General features: G+C 36.6%; 1 protein-coding gene across 1 annotated transcript in view; it reads right to left on the bottom strand.

The window, feature by feature from the left end:
• LOC137659285 (myc box-dependent-interacting protein 1-like) overlaps positions 1–21,854 on the bottom strand; it is a 104,748-nt gene that overhangs the window by 22,072 nt on the left and 60,822 nt on the right. Inside the window, 8 exon segments of the mRNA XM_068394312.1 lie at positions 11,611–11,744; positions 12,785–12,895; positions 13,851–14,009; positions 17,177–17,224; positions 17,227–17,289; positions 17,291–17,370; positions 21,664–21,705; positions 21,708–21,799. Of these exon segments, the coding sequence (XP_068250413.1) occupies positions 11,611–11,744; positions 12,785–12,895; positions 13,851–14,009; positions 17,177–17,224; positions 17,227–17,289; positions 17,291–17,370; positions 21,664–21,705; positions 21,708–21,799 (729 nt within the window).

Here is a 21,854-nt window from a genome sequence, read left to right as displayed (position 1 = left end):
AAACGGCTAGACTCAACGGACTAATCGGCAGAATAGTCTTCCATAAGGGAGGCAAGCATATTCTGCATGTCTTGCCATACAACCCATTAAGGATCAACGGAAATGGTTGTGGTAAGAGACGAGGGTAACGTCTGTGACCGCAACACTTTGCCAACAAAAAAGACTCTCGGAGTCTGTGTTACGCTTTTGTTAGGCGGCGAGCATTTATCCGATGACTACATAGGGTCAGAGCTGTCCTAATGGCTGTAACCAGGACGCTGGACCTGTCCTGAAAGGACTGACTTTCGCTTAAGGGCTTCGAAACCTTGTGACAGGTTTCTTATGCGAAAAGCCTTCGGATGACGAGGAGAAACAACGTCTCTCTCGTCTTATGGTAGGGGAGATCTTGGTAAGATACACCCGATACCATAGAGGGAAACGTCTGTTCGTTGATCAAGGCCTCTCGAACCCATAAGTCGTTCGACATTACTTCTCCCCTGGGCTTGGGAGCTTGCAAGAGGTCCCGGACTAGGTGAACGACAGGCACGAACAGACGAACCCCCGGACGCAACACTGTAACACTTTGCGCATATCACTTTATCACTTCGATTTTCTGTTTTGCACTTATTTCACTGAAATCGAAACTTTTACTGATTTCTACCTGAAACACGCATTTCTACCCTTCATTAAAAGGTAGTAATTGCGTAATCAGTCGTATAATGCAAGCTCATTAATACCAGCAAAAAACAGAAAACCTATTTTAAGATAAAAAATTCAGTGGCTGGGAAAGAGACTAAACACTAGTTCATATAAACTACGTTTTCAATCTCTCACCGCACATAGCCTGGGGACGAGAATAAAAAACTAAAAACGTTTTATCCTTCCTCCCCGTACAGAGACTAGGGACGAGAGTAACTCGAGAACAACGTTACCCGCTTGAACGGAACGTTTTCTCTCCTCTCTCTCTCCCTCCGTCTCTATCTCTCTCTCTCTTTCTCTCTTGATTTCGCACCTAAGAGAAGAGCCCAATTATATTTCGTCAAAAAAACATGTTATTTGACTAAAGGAAAAAACTGAAAGGTTTTTCAAATAAAAAGTTCCTTTAAAATAGAATTTAAAACATTTAAGCTAAGAAAGAATGAACAAAACGTCAGAATCGATTTACTCTTACTGCAAAGTGAAACCGTGATACACTCTCTCTCTATCGTAACGATAGAGCGCATGTTGAACGTCCTGAACGTCAACAACTGCGTAGCATAAATAAACTAAACGTTAGTTCATCTTTGAAAACAGTACGAAGACTATCAAAGAAATTCTTTCATAAAATATTACATTTAAAAAGTTTTAAATCCTTAGCTCTTTAAAAGCTATTTACGATATAAAGGGCTCAACGTTGATTAACTTCGGTTTCCAAGTTAGGACCGCCTACTCTCAGGAAAGGTCGCATATAAACAAAACATTAAAATTTATTTTTATATGTTTATAATAAATGGAAAGTTAATCGAAGAGGCCTAATAAAGGCGGAGAGATATAAAATATATAGAGGAAAATCTATAAATAATTTATAACGTGATAAGAAAATTACTAAAAGCCTAAACACACTTCCGTCTAAGGGAAGGGTCGGCCATTTAAAAGTGAAAGAAAGTCCATACTCTCTTTGTCACCATAATTAAATCTATCCAAAACGAGTTCAAGATTTAAGATGAAGATAAAACACCTGCATTGCAAAAGCTCAAAACCAGAATATAGTACTTCACCAATATGATGTGAAAAACTCCAGTTTAGCAACAGCGAGTAAAGTACGTCTTGTCGACACGTCGACAGAGAGAAAATTGAGTCTTTGTTTACATAAGAGCTGGGTATCTGGTCGACAGATGGCGCGTTTGGGCACACCCGCAACCTGTGTAGCGATCGCTGGCGAGTTTTTTCCGTAGAGTTTGTCTGTCGAGCAACAGAGTTGCAGCTATATATTCACCGGCTAAGTTAAATATTTAAAATGAAAATTTTACAAATCATGTAAAATTATAAGCCAATGGAAAGGAAATTTACTCAGCTATACGATAACAATGGTTACAAAGCTCTATCTGTAATAGTTTTTGTGCTGAGTAATAAAGAAAAAAAAAAACAAATTGTTGCTTGAGGGCCAAATTATTTGGTGAGTTGTCCAAAAAAAAAAAAAAAAAAAAAAAAAAAAGACTTGTTGCTTGAGGGCCAAATTATTTGGCGAGTTGGCATTCAAAGGGTTAACTAAAGTATCCTGTGGTTGTATATATCATCAAATTAAAATTCTGTAGTATTATCCCTGTTTATGTTGGTTCGACATAAATCGGTTCGAATTTATCACTGCTCACTCTTAAGTATTAAATACAAAAGTAAAATCCACGTTTTGTCGTTTTCCCTTACCTTACGTCGATTTCTACACCATGAAATAATAATTAAGTGCTGAACTGTACTTCATACTAAAGCTTATTGATTTAGTTATCTGGTTCTTATCAAATGACATCAGGTTATAATTGATTATCATGTTCATTACTTGTAAAGGGAACATGTGTCACTTTATAAGGCTGAAGTCCAACCTACATAGAAAACTTAACTTACGTCGAGTCTCTTGGAAACAATGAATAACGTAGGGCAGGGTATTACTATATGTACTGTATTGTACAAGACTGTAGAAAATATCAACCTATTCAGAAGTCTCATAGTTTTCCTCGACATAATATAAATAAGAAAAAATTATCATTTTGTAAAAATAACTTAAAAGCTCTTATTCATACCATATACCTATTTAAACATGTTAAATGCAGCACACATTGATTTGAATAGTTTACTAATACTGTATATTATGATTATATAAATAACCCTACAAATACCTGAACCAATCTTTGCTCTTCTATACATGGTGAATATCTATCGAGATCATTGGTTACCTAATTTTTCTGAAGAATTATTAATATTTCTACAAAATAAAAGCGATTACTTTTATAAGCACACATTTGTGGACTTCACATACCTCCAGACATTGCATATTTATGTCAAACAGAAAGAGCAGTAGTACAGTAGTAAGACTATTCATGCACCACCTGGAGCATTACTTTGTTGAGGGTACCAATTACAGTGGGCTTTGAACAGCAGACAGATGGTATTATTATCATTATTATTATTATTATTATTTTCTAAGCTACAACCCTAGTTGAGAAAGCAGGATGCTATAAGCACAAGGGCCCCCACAGGGAAAATAGCCCAGTGAGGAAAGGATATAAGGAAACAGATAGAATAGTGTGCTTGAGTTTACCTCGACCAAGAGAATTCTACCTCAAGTGAAAGACCATGGTACAGAGGCTATGGCACTACCCAAGACTAGAGAACGATGGTTTGATTTTGGAGTGTCCTTCTTCTAGAAAAGCTGCTTACCATAGCCAAAGAGTCTCTTCTACCCTTACTAAGAGGAAAGTGCCCACTGAAGAATTATAGTGCAGTAGTTAATCTCTACTGTGAAGAAGAATTTTTTGGCAACCTCAGTGTTGTCAAGTGTATGAAGGAAGAGAATGTGAAAACATCAGGCCAGACTATTCCATGTATGTGTAGGCAAAGTAAAAATAAGTCATAAGCAGAGAGAAAAGTCCAATGTACAGTAGTAGTCTGGCCAGTCAAAGGACCCAATAACTCTCTAGCACTGGTATCTCAATGGGTGGCTGGTGTCATACCTAACCTATTACCTACCAAACAGCGGACATCAAGAAAGAGAACTCTAATTCAAAACAGTGGAAGACCATAGTACAGAGTCTATGACACTATATACACTACGTACTCTATTTAGCTAAGGTAAGCAGCTCTTCAAGGAGGACACTCCAAAATCAAATAATTGTTCTTGTGTCTTGGATAGAGTACGTAGTGTATATAGTGTCATAGACTCTGTACTATGGTCTTCCACTGTTTTGAATTAGAGTTCTCTTTCTTGATGTCCGCTGTTTGGTAGGTAATAGGTTAGGTATGACACCAGCCACCCATTGAGATACCAGTGCTAGGCAGAAAGCAATACAGCTAGGATCAAAGGGGTGTTTCAAAGAAATAGTCTCTTCTACCATTACCAAGAGGAAAGTAGTCACTGAACAATTAAACTGCAGTAGTTAACCTCTTAAGTGAAGAAGATTTTTTTGGTTATCTAAGTGTGGTCAGGTGTATGAGGAAAGGAGAATGTGTAAAGAATAGGCCAGACTATTCAGTGCATGTGTAGGCAAAGGAAAAATGAACCGTAACTAGAGAAGGATCCAATATAGTAATATCTGGCCAGTCAAAATTTCTTTGAAACATCCCTTTGACCCTAGCTGCATTGCTTTCTGCCTTAAACTTTTCATCAGTTCCCAATTGTCTCTCTTCCCAACTAGCTGTTAGACTTACTTCAAGATTAACTCTGTTCTTTTTTTCATCATTCATCTAGAAACAAATGCAGTACTTTAGGATGAGGGTCTCAGTAGTCTTTTTAAACTTCTTTAATACTAATAATAACAACCCGGAATTCAGAATTCCCTTCTTCACTTTTCATGTTGTATGGAAATGAAGGCGAAATGTCTGTGAGGTTGGAAAGAAGGAACTCAAAATTCTTTGTCTCACTGCCTGAAAAATCAGAGGTCTAGCTGTTTGCCCTCCACATCTAAAGTTTGAATCTGCTTCCAATAATAAGCTGTCTGGTGCACCTTTAGGGTGCCTTAGCAGTTGTTTGTGAACCATCCATGTTAATGAAAGTAGTATTGCTGCTCTTTTTGTGGGTAGTCAAGCAGTCACAATTACAGTTTCTATTGTGCTAAATATCCTGGTCATACCAGAAGAGAGAAATATCAGTTTTGGAATGAGTGTAGCAGGCCACAAGTGTAGTATTCACAGTGCTGAATGCTGCCAGTATCCAATAAAATAAATATCTTGCTGGTTTAACCAACATTCAAATACAGTCACTCGTTAGGCAAATATCTAGCCATCAGGAGAGGGCAAGCATTGAAATGATAACTGGGTTCTGAGTGGAATATCTTCAAACCCTAGGATGCACAGGGCTGGAATCAGTGGAGATGGAACAATTTTTGCATTACTTAACTAAATTGAAACTCCAAGTTATAAAACAAAACAGCTGTTCCTCCTGGTAGTAAAGGTGGGGGTCATCTTCGGTAGCAGGAATACTAGCTGGTAGAGTTGAGGGAAGGACAGTGAAAAAGCAGGTAGATCAGGCAATACATCAGCAGAATGGGAAGGCTAGTAGCTAAGTTTGACTATGCTGAGCTGAACCATTCCTCAAGAATCTACTGCAATATCATCTGAAGATGAGTGCTACAAAGGCAGAAGAAGATTCAGCTGCCTTCCTAAGCACCTAGACTGAAGACTTAGAAGTGTATAAAGCTGACACACCTGCTTTATAAATAAAGTAGGTACAACAAATAAGGGTGGAGATCCTCCAGTGAAGGAAAGTCTTAGATATTTACTTCAGCTCTAAAAACTTTACACACAAAAATAAGGAAAACCTGAGGCTTCAAGTAGCCTGCAGTACTATTGTTAATCTTACTCTATTTGTTAGACAAATTTGCAATGTCTGGGTACATCGAAAGACCATAAATGCATGAATACATGAGTAATGAGGTTACGATAAAATAAAAAGTAATTTTTATCTATCAGTCACTTAAATTTCCCTTCAACTGGTAATTCTTTTGCCCCCTCCAAAGCAGATATGCATTCAAAATTTTTCTTCCTATTACATTATTAATCCCAACTGCACTGGAATAAAAATACACTTGGGATTACACCATATTCCTTTCTTATAAGAAACTTAAAGATGGGAAGGACAAAAAAAAAAATAAGATGACATACTTACTCCTAACATGAACAGTATGTACTGTGTAAGTAATTTAGAAAATACAGGAGCCTAACCAAATATGACTCTTAGGGAGTTTGGCAACCCCTAAAAGTTCCTTACACAAAATGCTAAAAGGCTAGTCACTGTACCAATACATGATGGCCTAGTTACTTAGCAAAACAATGTCCTAAAACTATTGTGAAATTATAATTATAATTGTTCTGTATCTGTAGTGTAATCAATACTTAAAATTGGGATGCTGTAACCAAAATCTAAATATGTGGAGCCCTAATCAACACAGATACCCTGAAGCTGTAAAAGAGTACAATATATTGTGAATCTTTAGCCAGGAGTCCGAACAGTATGTGAGGGAATGCTACTTTTCTAAGGAGCTAAATATAAAACAGTGAAAGGAAATTTAGATTCCTGTCTGATTAGAATATTAGGTAAACGGGAGAGCGGGAGAATCCTGAGTGGGTGCACAGAGGGTAGACTCTGAAAAATCATAGAAACATGTCATGCAATTTAGTGAGAATCAAATAAAACAAAAAACATTTGAGTGAAAACCAAGAGTCAACGTGTGGGTACGTGATGCATGCTGCAAAAGTTATAAGAGAAATGCATTCCAATCACTGTACGAGAGAAATTGTAGACGACACATCCCATCTCCAGTTACCATACAATATGAAAGGAGAATCATTTAAGAAAGGTAATTTATATATCAAATATTTCTGGGGTTTTGTTTTACACATGCTGGAATGTATCAGAAACTAACATATTTTTGAAGATTTAAATTTCCTGAAAGTAATAAATTTCATCTAATAATCGCAAACTATGAATATCCCAAAAACTTAAAGTTCCTCAATGACACCAAAACTTTCAAAAGTATATCTTTCCTAAAACACATTATTATATTTTTTTCCAAGGTCTTATACGAGATAAAAAAACAACAATTATTAACAGATTTTTAAAGCGATTTGTATTTTTCCTAAACCCTGTATACTAAACTGAGTATTTTAATAGGAGTAAGACTTTAGCAAAGCTAGAACAGTCACTGAAAATTTGCCGTGGTTGTTATAACTATCAAAAGGTGGTGCGGGGTAAGTTCTGCCAAGCTTTCAGTTACCAAGAACAGAACTTTTGACTTTTAGGTCTGGGACCAGTGTGGTGGTTGTGACAGGATGCGTAATTATAAGAACTCAGATTGGTAGTAGGGAAAAACACAAAATTATTTCATATTTTCGATTTGTTTCTACACGAATAGAAACTGCTGTCCATTAACAGAAGACTCAACCTTGGGAAAGAGGAAGTTGCTATGAAACAAAAATCAGGAGTGGATCAACTTTCCTTGGTATTATCAGAGTACCTGGTCAAGTATAGGAGCAAAGGTGATGAGTCTGCCAGCCTCCTAACAGCCTGTGCATAGGGATACCGCAGGTATTAGGTTAGGCCTGTGCCAAGAATATATGGTATTCAATAGCAGAAGAATCTACATCCTTGTACGAGATATGTTGTAAATTTTTTGTAACTATTATAAGAATGGGTTCGAATACATTCTGTCCATCTGGTAGGAGGGGGGGAGAGATATTGTCCTCAAAGAAAGTTTGCTCGGTTTTGAAACAGCGTACCTAGCCTATATCTAACGTCCATTCCAGCTCATAATGGCTATGACTGCTGCACCCTGGAGAGAGAGCCGAAAGCCTTCACTTCATATACCCTTCCCAAAAATGGACTTTCAGACCCCTCGATGTAAGAAAGATACGGATGCCTGATGGTTTCACAAAGCCAGAATGGAACAGTTTTCTTGGGTATCCTTCTCTTGATTCTGCCAGTGATAATAGTGTCTTTGCTACTCAAGCATGGAATGCTTAGTCCCTTAAGATAGAACTGCAGAGCCCTCATTGGATAGAGAAGCAAATCGATGACTAGTCTCCAGCCCCAGGCCAACTTCACGACAGGGAAGAGCTGTCTCAAACAATTTCGAGTGCATTCTCCTTCATCCTTTCCTTATTTCCTGCTAAAGACCTAGCTTTCGGCAATTTTGCAAGGTAACTCTGAAACGCCATGTGTGAAAGGAGGAGAGGTATAAGATCCTAGAAGGTAGACATTATCTATTCCGAAGGACTTCTACTACCCTCTGCTCTCCTTTAAGTAGCTGCCACCTTGCCCCATGGCCTGGCCGGCATCCCCCACTCATGGCAGTTGAAGGAGGGGACTGCTGATTTCAGTGTCCATTTCCTCCTTTCTTATCTCTAACAAACCTCCTGAACTGGCCAGGCTACTCGTGGACTGGCTACATGGGGGGAAAAACAGATGTCAGGTGATCACGCTCCCTACAACATGAACACTTGGGAACTTCTCTAGAGGCCAGAGAGTCATAACAAGAACAATGATAAGGTGACCTATCCTGCAGCAACCAATGCCGAGGTAACTTATAAAATGGAGGAGACCAATTGCTCATATGAGATGGAACCTCACCAGGAGCCAAACTCTCTGCCTTTAGTACCAAAAAAAATCTAGGGAGAGGGGACAAGATAAACAGTAACTTGAATGTCCAGGAGAGTTGATGCAGTATACGTGCTCAGTCTGGTATGAGACTCGGCACCAGCCGCAGGACTATGTTCCACGCACTGAGACACCTTCCCTGGCTAGGTCAGTTATTGGTACTTCTCCAATAAAGAATTCTTTTTCTTCTTAGGAGCAGAAATGTCTGAAAATCTGATGAAAATGAGGTAGAGGATTAAGAAGAATAAAAAGAGGTGGAGGAGCGAATGATCCCCTTCTTTACAGATGAGGAATTAGGGACCAACGATGACACTTCCACAGAGGAAGAGAACACAGGGACCTCTTCAACAGCAGATGAGACCACATCCGCAAGTGCCATGTCCTCCAGTACTTCCACAAGTGCTGGAGAAAATGGAATAGTCACAGCAGGGGAAGCCTCAGAAGTCCTGGCATCAGGCAACACTTTCAGCCATTTTCCTGCTTACAGAGCACTAGTGATGATCAAGAAACGCCACAACTTCTTTAGGTCTAGGTGTCGTTGTCAGTCTGCACAGCTATGGAAACCCTCAAGGAAAAGGTGGAGGAGTTTTACTTTCACTAGGGAAGGGAAAGTGATACTTCCCCTTTCCCTGAGAATTGTCCCATGCGTGAGCCGAGGTCTCCTCCCATCACACCAATTCCTCCGGAGTATCCATCTTTAAAGGAGGCCGAGAAACACACAAAACAAAGGGCTATGACTTGCATTCATCACATGGGGAAGAATACGAACAGTCATGGTCCCTGCAAAAGGCACAAAGATCATGGGGATCTCGGCAGGATTAGAAAAACACCTGCCACATATTTTAACTTGGTTTACCCATAGTCCATGTCTTTACATTAGTCCATTTATTCTGGAAGGAGAAAAAGATAGAGTTAAAATATCCAAAATATTTGGGAGGCAGTAAGAGTATGTTCATACTACCTGCAACCAAAGTTAAAAGTGCTGGTCTTGCAGATTGATAAGTGAGCGGGAGTTCCCCCAACACCACCTGTGGAATGTTATAACTACCTTGCTGAATTTTATTGGCTGTTTCAGCTTTGCTGAAGTCATAGTCCTATTAAAGGATGATGTTTTCTATTCATGGAAACAAATATAATTCCAAAATTCAAAGCATTTAGTGATAATTCTAATTTCAGGTACGCGTATTCAGCAAAATAAATAAACAAGACTCATATTTTCAAGATAAATATACCAAAGCAAGCTCTCTAAAGTAGTAGTGCTGTATATGCAATAACCCCATTGATGTCAAAACCTTGCAAGTATCCGTAAGATGAACAGAAGTTCTTTATTTGGACTAGAGTCAAGAGCAGGCAGTCAATGCATGCAGGAGAGATGTTCAAATTTTAAAAAATCCTTTCGTGATGAAGTTTTCGTTATATATCTCTCCATATCAGTTTGAGGTTCTATGCATATCAGACCAACAAACGGTAACAATAATGATAAAGCTAGCCCTCATAGGGGCATGTAACGAATATTATAAGCATGACATCATTAGCATAGCATTCATGAAGGTAGGCACAAATCATCAGACTGACAATTTCTTAGGGATGAGAAAACATCAACTTTTCTCACACGCATTCTTTAACCACCACAAATTGTCTATGGTCTCTCAAAACTAAAGCATCTTCCCTACACCCTCCTTGTGTTTATAACTGGAATTCTGCGCAACTACTCCTTGGGTATCAAAGCAGCAATATTCTAGGTCATGCTCATTTCTGATACTGCACTATGGAAAGAAACAAACAAAGACCACCCAGTTGACAGAAAGAACAACAAAAGTTCATAAAAGATATTTCAGCTATACAGTACACATGCCACACAAACTCGGCTATGATGATGCGAAACCATTTATGGAATGCAAAAATCCTCCCGCTGAGTAAGCAACCACATACGAATAGTGTATAGTGTATCACAACACATAGGAGATTTAGCCATGGTGTAAGTTTCAAGGGATTCTCACACAACCAAAATGAAATATATCAACCGAAATGCTGAGAAATACTAGAAAAAAGCCCATTCAGAGTGACATCAGGTAATAATCAAATGCAATAATAAAAGCACTGAATAATATATAGAATGCCAACCTACAAAATCTTCTAGAATACCTACAGTACATCCAAAAACCTAAAAAAAAAAAGCAGTAGAACAGATCTTTCAAACCAAAAACACCAGCACTTCAACAGTATTAAATAAAATATCTCCACTCAGTCTTCTTTATATCCCAAAGAATCTTTTAAAAAATAACTGTAAAATCATCAGCTACTCCAACGTACAGTATATCATCTGACATTTGTAAATCATCATCCCTAAATTTATCGTGCTAGCTATGCCACATTTGACAAATGACAAAAATTTGTCACTTGGAATAAATGCAATTCCTTTTAAAAGGTACCCTGCCAACAAATGGACATGATAATTCTGCTAATTTTTTTCAATAAAACGCCAACAATTATTGGCAAGGCAACTGAAATTAGCCAATTTATTAAGTTCAACAAATATTTCATCTACATTATATGCAAAAAGAAAACCTTAAATTTCTTGTAGTCAGCATTATTTGTATTATACTATTGAATAGGCGTTTTTTGATGTCCTAACGTGTTTATTAAAAAATCAATTTCCAGCATCTGTAAAACGTCAAGTGAAGGAATGAAACCCAGTACAAATAAATATAAAAAAAATGTATCCTGGTAACAGGAAAAACATGATGTGTCATCTATCATGTACATTTAAGAATCGGTTGACAATTCAATTGTTGGTAAGTAGTTATAACAACATAAACAAAACTTTCAAAATATATCTTTCTGGTGAAATTACAGTATTCAACTCGGACAACCATCTCTACGAATTACACACACAAATAATTGTTAATGTCAACGATACGATTAAAACACATTGAATCTAAATACTGTATCTAGTCTTCATTTGTATTACTTTACGCTAACGTTCTTTGATTAACATTCACAGATGTGAAAGTGGGAAGAGTTTACGCTATGAAAAGCATATGGGATTGCTTTCAGAATAAAAGCTCCTAATTATTAAAAAAAAGTTTAAGATAAGTGCATCTATTGATTCCTTGACCTAATTTTTTTATCAAAATGTACATCAGATTTGAAGCAACCTTTAGATAAAAAAAAAACTAAGATTTGCAACTCTCCCTCTTCCTGATTATGTGAAAATCACAGAAATACAAAAAGTTAGTGAGCTACGTCACGAAATGCCGAACGCTGCACCTCTGACACCTGTTACATACATGGATGGAGAGTTGGGCTTATTAACTTCTACTACGGACAAAGGACGAGGGGCGGCTCTCTGTTTTGACTTGTAAGTTCCCTTCGCACATTCCTTCGACAACTTGTCGGTGATGGCTTCAAGCTCCTTGGCGACCTGAAATAAGACAATTTGATAAAGTAATACTGCAATATATATACATCATACTACTGGTTTTTAGATCACACTCTTAACCCTTCTACCCCCAATGGACGTACTGGTACGTTTCACAAAATTCATCCCTTTACCTCCATGGACGTACCGGTACGTCCTAGGAGAAAAGTGTTTTTTAACAGTTTTTTTGCATATTTTTGATAACTTTATGAGAAACTTCAGGCATTTTCCAAAATAATGAGACCAACCTGACCTCTCTATGACGAAAACTAAGGCTGTTAGAGCAATTTAAAAAAAATGTATTGCAAAATATGCTTGAAAAAAAAAAAATGCCTGGGGGTTAAGGGTTGGAAAGTTCTAAATAGCCTTGGGGGTAAAAGGGTTAAGGCCATCTCATGAACAGTAAAAAAAAAAAAAAAAAATCCCATTAAACACCTATGGTTTGCATACCCTCCTCGAGATTAAAATCAACTCACAGCTAAATAAACATTAATGCAAAATTGGTTTTATAGGTCTGAGATTGAGATACAGTTCAAAAATATTTTGGGAATTGATATTTTGGAGAAATGTGGCTCAGAATTTTAACTATAATATCTAATGTGGGTATTTGTTTACAAGACCCCACTCTCCATATGCAGTACTGCCAAATTATGCAAAGCTATTGTTTTCCTCTATTACATTTTCATAATTTAAAACAATTTGCCACATGGGAGACAAGTTAAAATTATAAAAAAAAACTAGCCTGGTTTCCTCACTAAATGACCTGGAACTGACATTGTCAATATTGTCAACCAGGGCTATTTTCCCTGTTGGAGCCCCTTGACTTCTAGCATCCTGCTTTTCCAACTAGGGTTGTAGCTTAGCAAGTAATAATAATAATAATAATAATAATAATAATAATAATAATAATAATACAAATAGATCAAGCTGCATGGATTTTACTTAAGTTAAAGAGAAGGAATAACTTCTCTGGCAAAGGAGATAAGTATAAAGGATTTCCTTATGATTACATAAAGCCTCGGTTATAATTTAAAGCACTGTACCTTGCTGGACTCGGCCATGAACGTAGCTTCGGCTGCAAAGAGAGACTGTACGTGGTTGGAAACATTGGGGATTCGCTGATCATAGAGGCTTGGGAGTTCATCGTACAATTCCTAGAAAAAAAAATTAGAAAAAACCTAATAAAATTCATGGCAGAAATGTTTAATATTCAATAAATCTAGAATATCTTTGTTATCTAGTTGTGTATTAAAAGAACAGTAAATACAATGTTCTTGCACCCTAATTTTTTACTGACAAGCCAAAATAAATCAGAGCAGTGGACACCAGAAGTAATTCTACCTATATTGGACCCTTACAGTCCCAAGATTATTAATAATGCTTACCTCTAATGCCTAACATGAACTGACTCAAACTTTTTTACCAATATTATTAAATACCTAGAACTGTTTTTGATAAATCTGTTTAAGGACTCCTTTCAACTGTCTTATTTTGATGCAGGTGTTTACCCAAACATTGAAGTCTCATGGCACGTTTCAAACGTAATCATTGTGCTACGAAGATCTCGTTTTACTGTATGACACGATCATGATGCCTAATTACTTGAAAGTCTAAATACCATCAAGATCTAATCTTTTTGCGACGAAGATTTCGTTCTATGACACAACTCATGAAGCCTAATTACTTGAATGTCTTAGGTACCTTTAAGATCTAATAATTGTGTGATGAAGATCTCGTTCTATGACACAACCATGAGATTTAATTACTTGAAAAAGTCTTAGGTATCTTTAAGGTCTAATCATTGTGAAATGAAGATATTCTATGACATAACTCATGAGGCCTAATTACTTTATTCTTATGGCACCTCTTAGACCTAGTCATTGTGCAATGATCTCATCCTATGTCTCAATTGTAAAGCCTAATTACATCAAAGACTTATGGCAACTTTAAAACCATATCATAGTGCGATCACGATCTTCTCCAGCGTCGCAATCGCGAACCCAGATTATTTTAGTCTTACAGCTCCCTAAAGACTTAAAATACTGTACTGTGCCACAAAGATCTGATAAAATCAGGTTGTCTCTGCCTGCAAAGAGAGAACTCCCATACCTTATTGAGTGCTTCATATGTGACTCGAGCGGTTTCCAACGTATCTTGTGCTCGGGCGATCTTGTATTCGTCCCGACGAGTGGCTCTCTGTAGATTTTCAAGCTGATGTCGCTGACTATCATAATCTACCAATTTGCGGCCTCTCTTGTCAATCTTTTTCTGAAAAGGGGAATAACAGTATTAATAACTGGCATACATAATAGCTATCATTCATTAAGAGTCTTAGTGCAAAGGTTTGTTCAATATATTTAACATCTGAGGATATATGTTTGTGAAATGCAACATTTGCACTCAGGACAATTTCCTACCATACCTTTGACCTTTCGATCTATATATCTTCATTGAAGTAGTGTGCAAATGAAGTTTTCATCTTACATAGTTCAAAACTGATTGACCTTTGCCCTCTTAGTAGGACTTTGACCCTGACCTTTGGATTCCTTGCATAAATTCTTTAGAAATTTTAAATCCAAAGGACAGACGGACATACGGACAAAAGGATAATTCATTACTATGTAAGTTAGGAGGGGACATAAAAATCAAAATATGTAAAACAAATCATGTGGTGTAATACTGTCCAAGCAACTATCTTCTTAACATATAAACTCCAGAAGTATTACTGAATTACATTTGCTAAAATAAATTGTCTATGCAAAAACACAAAAAACACCGGTATTTTATCAACTTGCCTATATGAAAAACTGGCATACAGTGCTTCACTCAAACTCTTTAATTGTTAGCAATAGATCCCGATGGAAAAGAGGGTACGGAAATACCACCAAGTCTCAAGATGAGGAACGAAACACTTAGAAGAAAAGAAGATATTTCAAGATAAAAGTGCATGATTTAGAATAAAGGAAGGCCATAGAAATCAATACAGTACCTGTAATACATTTCATTAATACTGTAAAACGGAACAACTATCACTCTCACCCACTCAAACTTTTCCTTCATTCTGATATACCTTCATAACCCTGGTCAGCCAGTCAATATATCTAATATCATCAAAACAAACAGCAGGATTGAGGTCAAATCAATACTTATAGAAATCTCAAAAGGAAAATCATAGAGAATAATAACTTGCCTATATAAATCTGGCACATTAATTTAAGTAAAGCATTTTCCTATATAAATCTGGCACATTAATTTAAGTAAAGCATCTTTAAATTGATAAAATAATTTTTGGGTTCATTTAATGTCTACTGTACTTTATATCCAAAATTAGATCTATTAAACTTCACCAGGTTTTTGTATATAAATTGTCTCTTTTAAAATTATTTCCATGTTCATAGATAACAAGTGAACGCCTCCTTTATGTATGAAATCTTTCAGCCCAGACTTGAATACTGTTTTCAAAATTTGTCATTCACAAATATCCTAGCAGAAATAAAACACACACTCACTCTCTCTCTCTCTCTCTCTCTCTCTCTCTCTCTCTCTCTCTCTCTCTCTCTCTCTCTCTCTCTCTCTCTCTCTCTCAAATAATACAGGCCAGACAACTGCTTAAAAGCTCCTTTGGCACAGGGCAACAGCATCAGCAAACCAGCCACATGTGGCCAAAGCCTCTAATGATTATTTATACCGTCCAACTTCAAAAAGTCACCTCTTGCATGCCTAATCTAAGAATAAGGTTATGATAGCTCCGTCCCCTGTACAAACAGTCTTCCTCTGTTGCTGTTTGGATTCAGTAAAAGCCATCTCAACTCTAAAAACCAAAATTGAAAGGATTCGAAGTTGTCAAACTTCTATTCGAAATATTCTGTCTGCATGTTTTCAAAGTCGTGATACAAAATTATTCATATTTTTTTCTAGAATATTCTTTCAACAGAATGTTAAAAATCTTAATAGTAGAAAATTTCCGAGGTCATTCTCTCTAAAACTGAAAATCTTTTGCAATATTTGAATTCTTTAAAATCTTGTTATGAGTAGCACATAAGAGGATTACTTTGCATGCTGCATGATATCCTTTTGCATGAGAGTCAATCATTCAAATCTAACGTACTGGTCATTTACATTCCCTTTAGATCCCTACAGGAAAATAATTGTGAAAACCACTCTATAAATTACCTATAGCCAACGACAACAATATTGAAAAAAAAAAATTATAAAAAGCAAAGATTTTCCCTGCAATCAAATCTTATATTGCAAGCATCTTGACCCCAGAGTTATAATTGCAGACTCTTAGCCCAAAACTAATCCTTTGCAAAGATATAATTTAAAGACTCTTATTTACTTTAATTGCTAATTCCTTCTGAAGTTATAATTTATAGATTCTTCTTTATCCTACAGCCCCATCCTTCCAGTTAATACTAGAGGGGCACTCAGTAGAGTGCAGACCTCCGCTGTTGCAGCTTATTTCTCGACTTTGACCTTAGCATGTATCAATTGGCGTGGATTTCCATACACTCAAATGTGGACTAAGTCTGAAGTCTCTGTGACAAGAATATCCAAACCTCCAACTGATTACGTGAATTGGGCATTTTGCTTGACTGTGACCTTGACCTTTGACCTGACCTTCCAAGTTCAATCATTTCCAGTTTTTTACATAATAGTCAATCCCTGCAAGTTTCATTAATATACAATTAAAATTATGGTCATGAAGTTGTTCACAAGCAAGCACACCCACACACAAACAGCGGCGAAAACATAACCCCTTTCCAACTTTGTTGGCGGAGGTAATTATAAAATTATCTTAAAAACTCTTTCCTTCACAGACACATCCTAGACAGACTGCCTCTCTAACCTAAATCCATAACAATTGTTAGACCATCTAGTTCTACATCCTGGAAAAAAAAAAGTCTACTCTACTCCCAAGTCAACCTCCTCCCCTACTCCCCCTTCAAAAAATAGGGAAAAACCCCAAGGAAAAATTTACCCTGATTTCTGGAAACTATGACTGGTGACCCAAGTCTGTCTCTCTACCCTAAACCCCACAATTGTTAGTCCACCTCGATCAACACCCTGGAAAAGCACTTCTTCTTCTCTAGCGTGCTTTTTTTCCCATTGGTATGGGGTAACACGGTTGCCTTCTTTTTTTCTGAAGGACTTTGCTTTGGCTTTGGGGTAGACAGTAGTCCCGACCGGCTGCCCCGCCTGCCATCACTAGACTCCAGAAGCGTTTGGTTGTGTGTTGTACCAGCCACCTATCGCCCTTCCTCCCAGCAGCGAGAGAAGTCATGGGTAGTTAGGTCGACAGTTCAAGACGTGTGAGGTGTTTGTTATTTTTTTAGGTGTTGGAATGGCTGTGTTTGTGTGTATATTACTCTGTAACACAACAAACACTCTGCTCCCTAACCCCCTCCCCCCAAAAAGAAGAAAGAAAAACTCACCCTGATTTCCGGAAACTGTGACTGGTAAGCAGTGAGTGGGGGCGAGAGGTCTGGTCCTGCACTTTGTGACAGAAGTCTGTCCAGAGCATGTCGGAGTTCTGCGACTGCGCGTAAGAGGAGCTCGTGGCCCACCCATTCCGGCTCGTACACATCACCGAGAGTCTCGAAGAGGCTCTTGCTGGCGCCGTGTAGCGCTGGGGAAAGAATATAGGTAAGTAAATTTTCATGACTTACATCGTTGGTATGTATTAGATTATGTACAGTTGGCTTCATTAATTCTGGTACACTTCATGGGAAGCTAAGCAGACGTCAGTGTACCGGAATTAATGTAGGCAACTGTACAAGGCTGGAATTGTGGGTGGAGTGGAAGTTTGTATAATAATGAAAGTCGTCATGGATATTGTGTTGCCTTGAAAGAAATTATTTGGGGATTATTGCTATTATAATTACTTCTCATATAGTTTATTTCCTTATTTCCTTTTTTCAATGGGCTATTTTTCCCTGTTGGAGTCCTTGGGCTTATAGCATCCTGCTTTTCCATCTAGGGTTGTGGCTTAGTAAGTAAGTAAGTAAGTAATAATAATAATAATAATAATATCCCAAACATCTATTGATAACAAAGTTTACATTTCATTATCAACATCAAATATATATATATATATATATATACATATTATATATATATATACATATATATATACATATATATATATATATATGTATATATACATACATATATATATATATATATATGTATGTATATATATATATATATATACATATATATATATATATATATGTATATATATACATACATATATATATATTTACATACATATATATATAAATATATATATATATATATATATGTATATATATATATAATCAATAAAAAAAAATATAAATACGAACAACAAATTAAAACAAGAGGTAATAAACGAACCTAGAACATAAGCAAAACAAATAAGAATAAAGGAAGAGGAAAATGAACAAGCAAAACAACAACGAACCCTGAACCAACTGCATTGTGGGATATTGATCCGAACCTCGAGTTTCCTTTGAGTCAAAACAATATTTGATATAAGACTCGTCGCGTTCGAAAAGACAATTTTCTTTTTTTTTTTTTTTTTTTTTTTGCAATTTTGTCAGTGATAAAGATAAATCTTCCATACTAGTTTTTTTTTATTAAATATAAGAGTGATGTATGTATGAGGTAATGTTTAAGGCGTAGTATTATTTTTTTTCATTTATATATTGTTGTGATTAGGAATTGTGTAGTGAATAAATACATAAATACAGACATGCATATATAAAATATGCAGTATGCAAGTCAATAACTATTAATCAAACGCACGGGCGCGCGCACACACACACACAAACATACATACATATATATATATTCATATATATATGTGTGTGTGTGTGTGTGTGTGTGTGTGCGAGCGCGTGTGTGACTGCGTATGCATTAAGTGTGTTTGAATATATTTATATGAGTATTTTATTACAACCAAGTTAAATCTATATCAACAAAGTAAGAGGACCAAGGCTCGATTCCCGAACGAGGATGGACAGAATGACACACCTGCCTTTTCTGACGCAAAAAAATATTAATGTTCCTGGTAGTTGAGAGAAGAGAGAGAGAGAGAGAGAGAGAGAGAGAGAGAGAGTATATATAAATTGTAATATATCTGTAGAACAACAACTGGCAACATTTTTAAGAGCCATAAAACTTCAACGTAAATGAACATCAGAGAAGACTGATGCCGTGCGGAGATGGAGTTGCCAACAACCACAATACTCATGATTAAGGTATGTCAGCTATTTCTATCTTTCTCAGTTGTCATTTCCTCAACTATACTTTTTTTTTTTTTTAATGAGGCGCATTTGCACTGACTCGCAGAGATGGCCTTTTAGCTCGGAAACGTTTCCTGCTATCTGATTGGTTTAGAATTATCTTGTCCAACCCAATCAGCGAGCAGGAAACTTTTCCAAGCTAAAAGGGCACGCCTGCGAGTCGGTGCAAATCTGCCTCGCTAAAAAGAATTGACTATAACAATGCTATGACTTTAAATTTCAAACCCCGGATAAAAGGAGTGGGCCGAGCCTAATATCTCTTCCTCTAGTCTTTTTGAAGTGTTTATAGTCTATTTATATAAGATTTATTTAAAAAGGTGTTACTGTTCTTGAAATATTTTATTTTAATTGTTCATTACTTCAGTTATAGTTATTTATTTCTTTATTTCCTTTCCTCATTGGGTTATCTTTTCCCTGTTCGAGCTCTTGGGTTTATAGCATCCTGCTTTTCCAACTAGGGTTGCAGGTTATTATTATTATTATTATTATTACTTGCTAAGCTACGACCCTAGTTGGAAAAGCAGGATGCTATAAGCCCAAGGGCTCCAACAGGGAAAATAGCCCAGTGAGGGAAAGGGAACAAGGAAAAATAAAATATTTCAAGAACAGTAACATCATTACAATAAATATTTCTCATATACACTATAAAAAAATTAAACAAAACAAGAGGAAGAGAAATAAGATTGAAGTGTGCCCAAGTGTACCCTCAAGCAAGAGAACTCTAACTATAATAATAATAATAATAATAATAATATAATAGTAATAATAATAATGAAATTTGGAAAAAAAGTAACTGGGGTAACAAAAGTTTTCAATTCATCTTTTTAAATGTAAACTCATCATCATCATCATCATCATTATTATTATTATTATTATTATTATTATTATTATTATTATTATTATTATTATTATTATTATTACTTGTTAAGCTACAACCCTAGTTGGAAAAGCAGGATGCTATAAGCTCGGGGGCTCCAAATGTAAAAAATAGCCCAGTGAGGAAAGGAATAAGGAAATAAATAACAAAGAAAGTAATGGGTAATTAATATATAACATTAAAAATAGATCTTTCATTTTGCAGCATATTACAAAAAGTAATACACAATGAATTCCGAATTTCAAAAAAGTTACAGTTAGTCAAATCTTACCTAAAAGTAACCTTACTCTTGGAGTGATTTTGTACATAATTCAGAATGATGTATCAACTTTATGTATCTTAGAGGTTACAAAAATAGTTTATGATCATTGTATGGAATTTGAAACATTACAACTGAATCTTTTAACGAATTTTGTAATTATTTAAACTTCCTTTTCATTTTCAGTTTTATGCTTTAAAAATATATGAGTAAATAAATTGGTACCTCTAGAAAAGCAATAATTGGGCTAAATAAATATATATATATATATATACATATATATATAAAAAACTAGAAATATAGTGGGTAATGTAAGAGGAAAAAATGAGAATAATAAAAACACACGTTCAAAATTTATCTACAAACACCAAACTACCCATGAAATAAAATACAAAAAATATAAACAAAAAAAATATGAATTTTGTAAGAATTGATAACGTAGTAAAAGACTACAAATAAAAAAATAATATATAAACCATATACTGTGTATATATATATATATATATATATTACCTCAAACCAATAAAATGATTAACACAAATAAACAATATAAAAAGAAAAACTATTAAAATAATCAATAGACATCGTAAAACCAATAAGGGAAAACTTGGAGATAGAAAAGGAAAGAAAAAAAAAAAATACTCCCTCCTCCTTTTCCTTCTCTTCTTTCTTCTTCCCTTCTTCTTCCTCCTTCTCTTCCCTAAACTTCATCATCCTCCTTGTAAAGGTTTTAAGGCCACTCATGAATGTCAGAGGCAGGGGACAGTGACATAGCCCTAGCAAGCAGGACAATGCCCTAGAGACTGACCATATTATATATGATCAGTGCCCAAGTCACCTCCCCACCTAAGCTAAGACCAAGGAGGGCCTGGCAATGGCTGCTGAGTACTCAGCAGATAGGCCAATAGGCTCCCCCAAACACACCCCCCTATCCTTAGCTCACAGGGAGGGTGAGGTTGCAGCGACCAAGGGAAACTAACTGTTTCTCATCCTTATCTTCCTTTTCCCCTCTTCCTATCCTTTTCTCCAACTCCTTTCCTTCTCCCCTCCTCCTATCCTTATGTCCTCCTCCTCTCCTTCTCCCCTCTTCCTATCCTTATCTCCTACTCCATTCCTTCTTCCCTCTTCCTATCCTTATCTCCTACTCCTTTCCTTCTCCCCTCCTCCTATCCTTTCTCCTCTCCTCCTATCCTTCTCTCATTCCTCCTTTCCTTCTCCCCTCCTCCTATCCTATTACCCTCCTCCTTTCCTTCTCCCCTCCTCCTATCCTTATCTCCTACTCCATTCCTTCTTCCCTCCTCCTATCCTTATCTCCTCCTCCTATCCTTCTCCATCCTCCTTTCCTTATCTCCTTTTCCTTTACTTCTCCCCTCCTCCTTTCCTTCTCCCTCCTCCCATCCTTCTCCCCTCCTCCTTTCCTTCTCCCCTCCTCTCATCCTTGTCCCCTCCTCCTATTCCTTCTCCCCTCCTCCTACCCTTCTCCCCTCCCCCCCTCACCTCTACAGCATCTGAGGTAGTTGGCGACTTCCTTGTGCAATCGTTGGCGTTCTGTTGTTGCTTCGAGAAATTGGCCTCGAATTCGTCGAATACGTCGTCTGTGGTCTTGTCTGCTTTGCCCAAATTTTTGTAGGATCTGTAGAAGAGAAAAGGGGCTTGTTTATAATACAATATTGCTAAAAATACAAAAA

This window comes from Palaemon carinicauda, chromosome 19 (assembly GCF_036898095.1).
Source record: "Palaemon carinicauda isolate YSFRI2023 chromosome 19, ASM3689809v2, whole genome shotgun sequence".
Lineage (NCBI taxonomy): Eukaryota > Metazoa > Arthropoda > Malacostraca > Decapoda > Palaemonidae > Palaemon > Palaemon carinicauda.
This window is presented reverse-complemented; position numbering and strand designations above follow the sequence as displayed.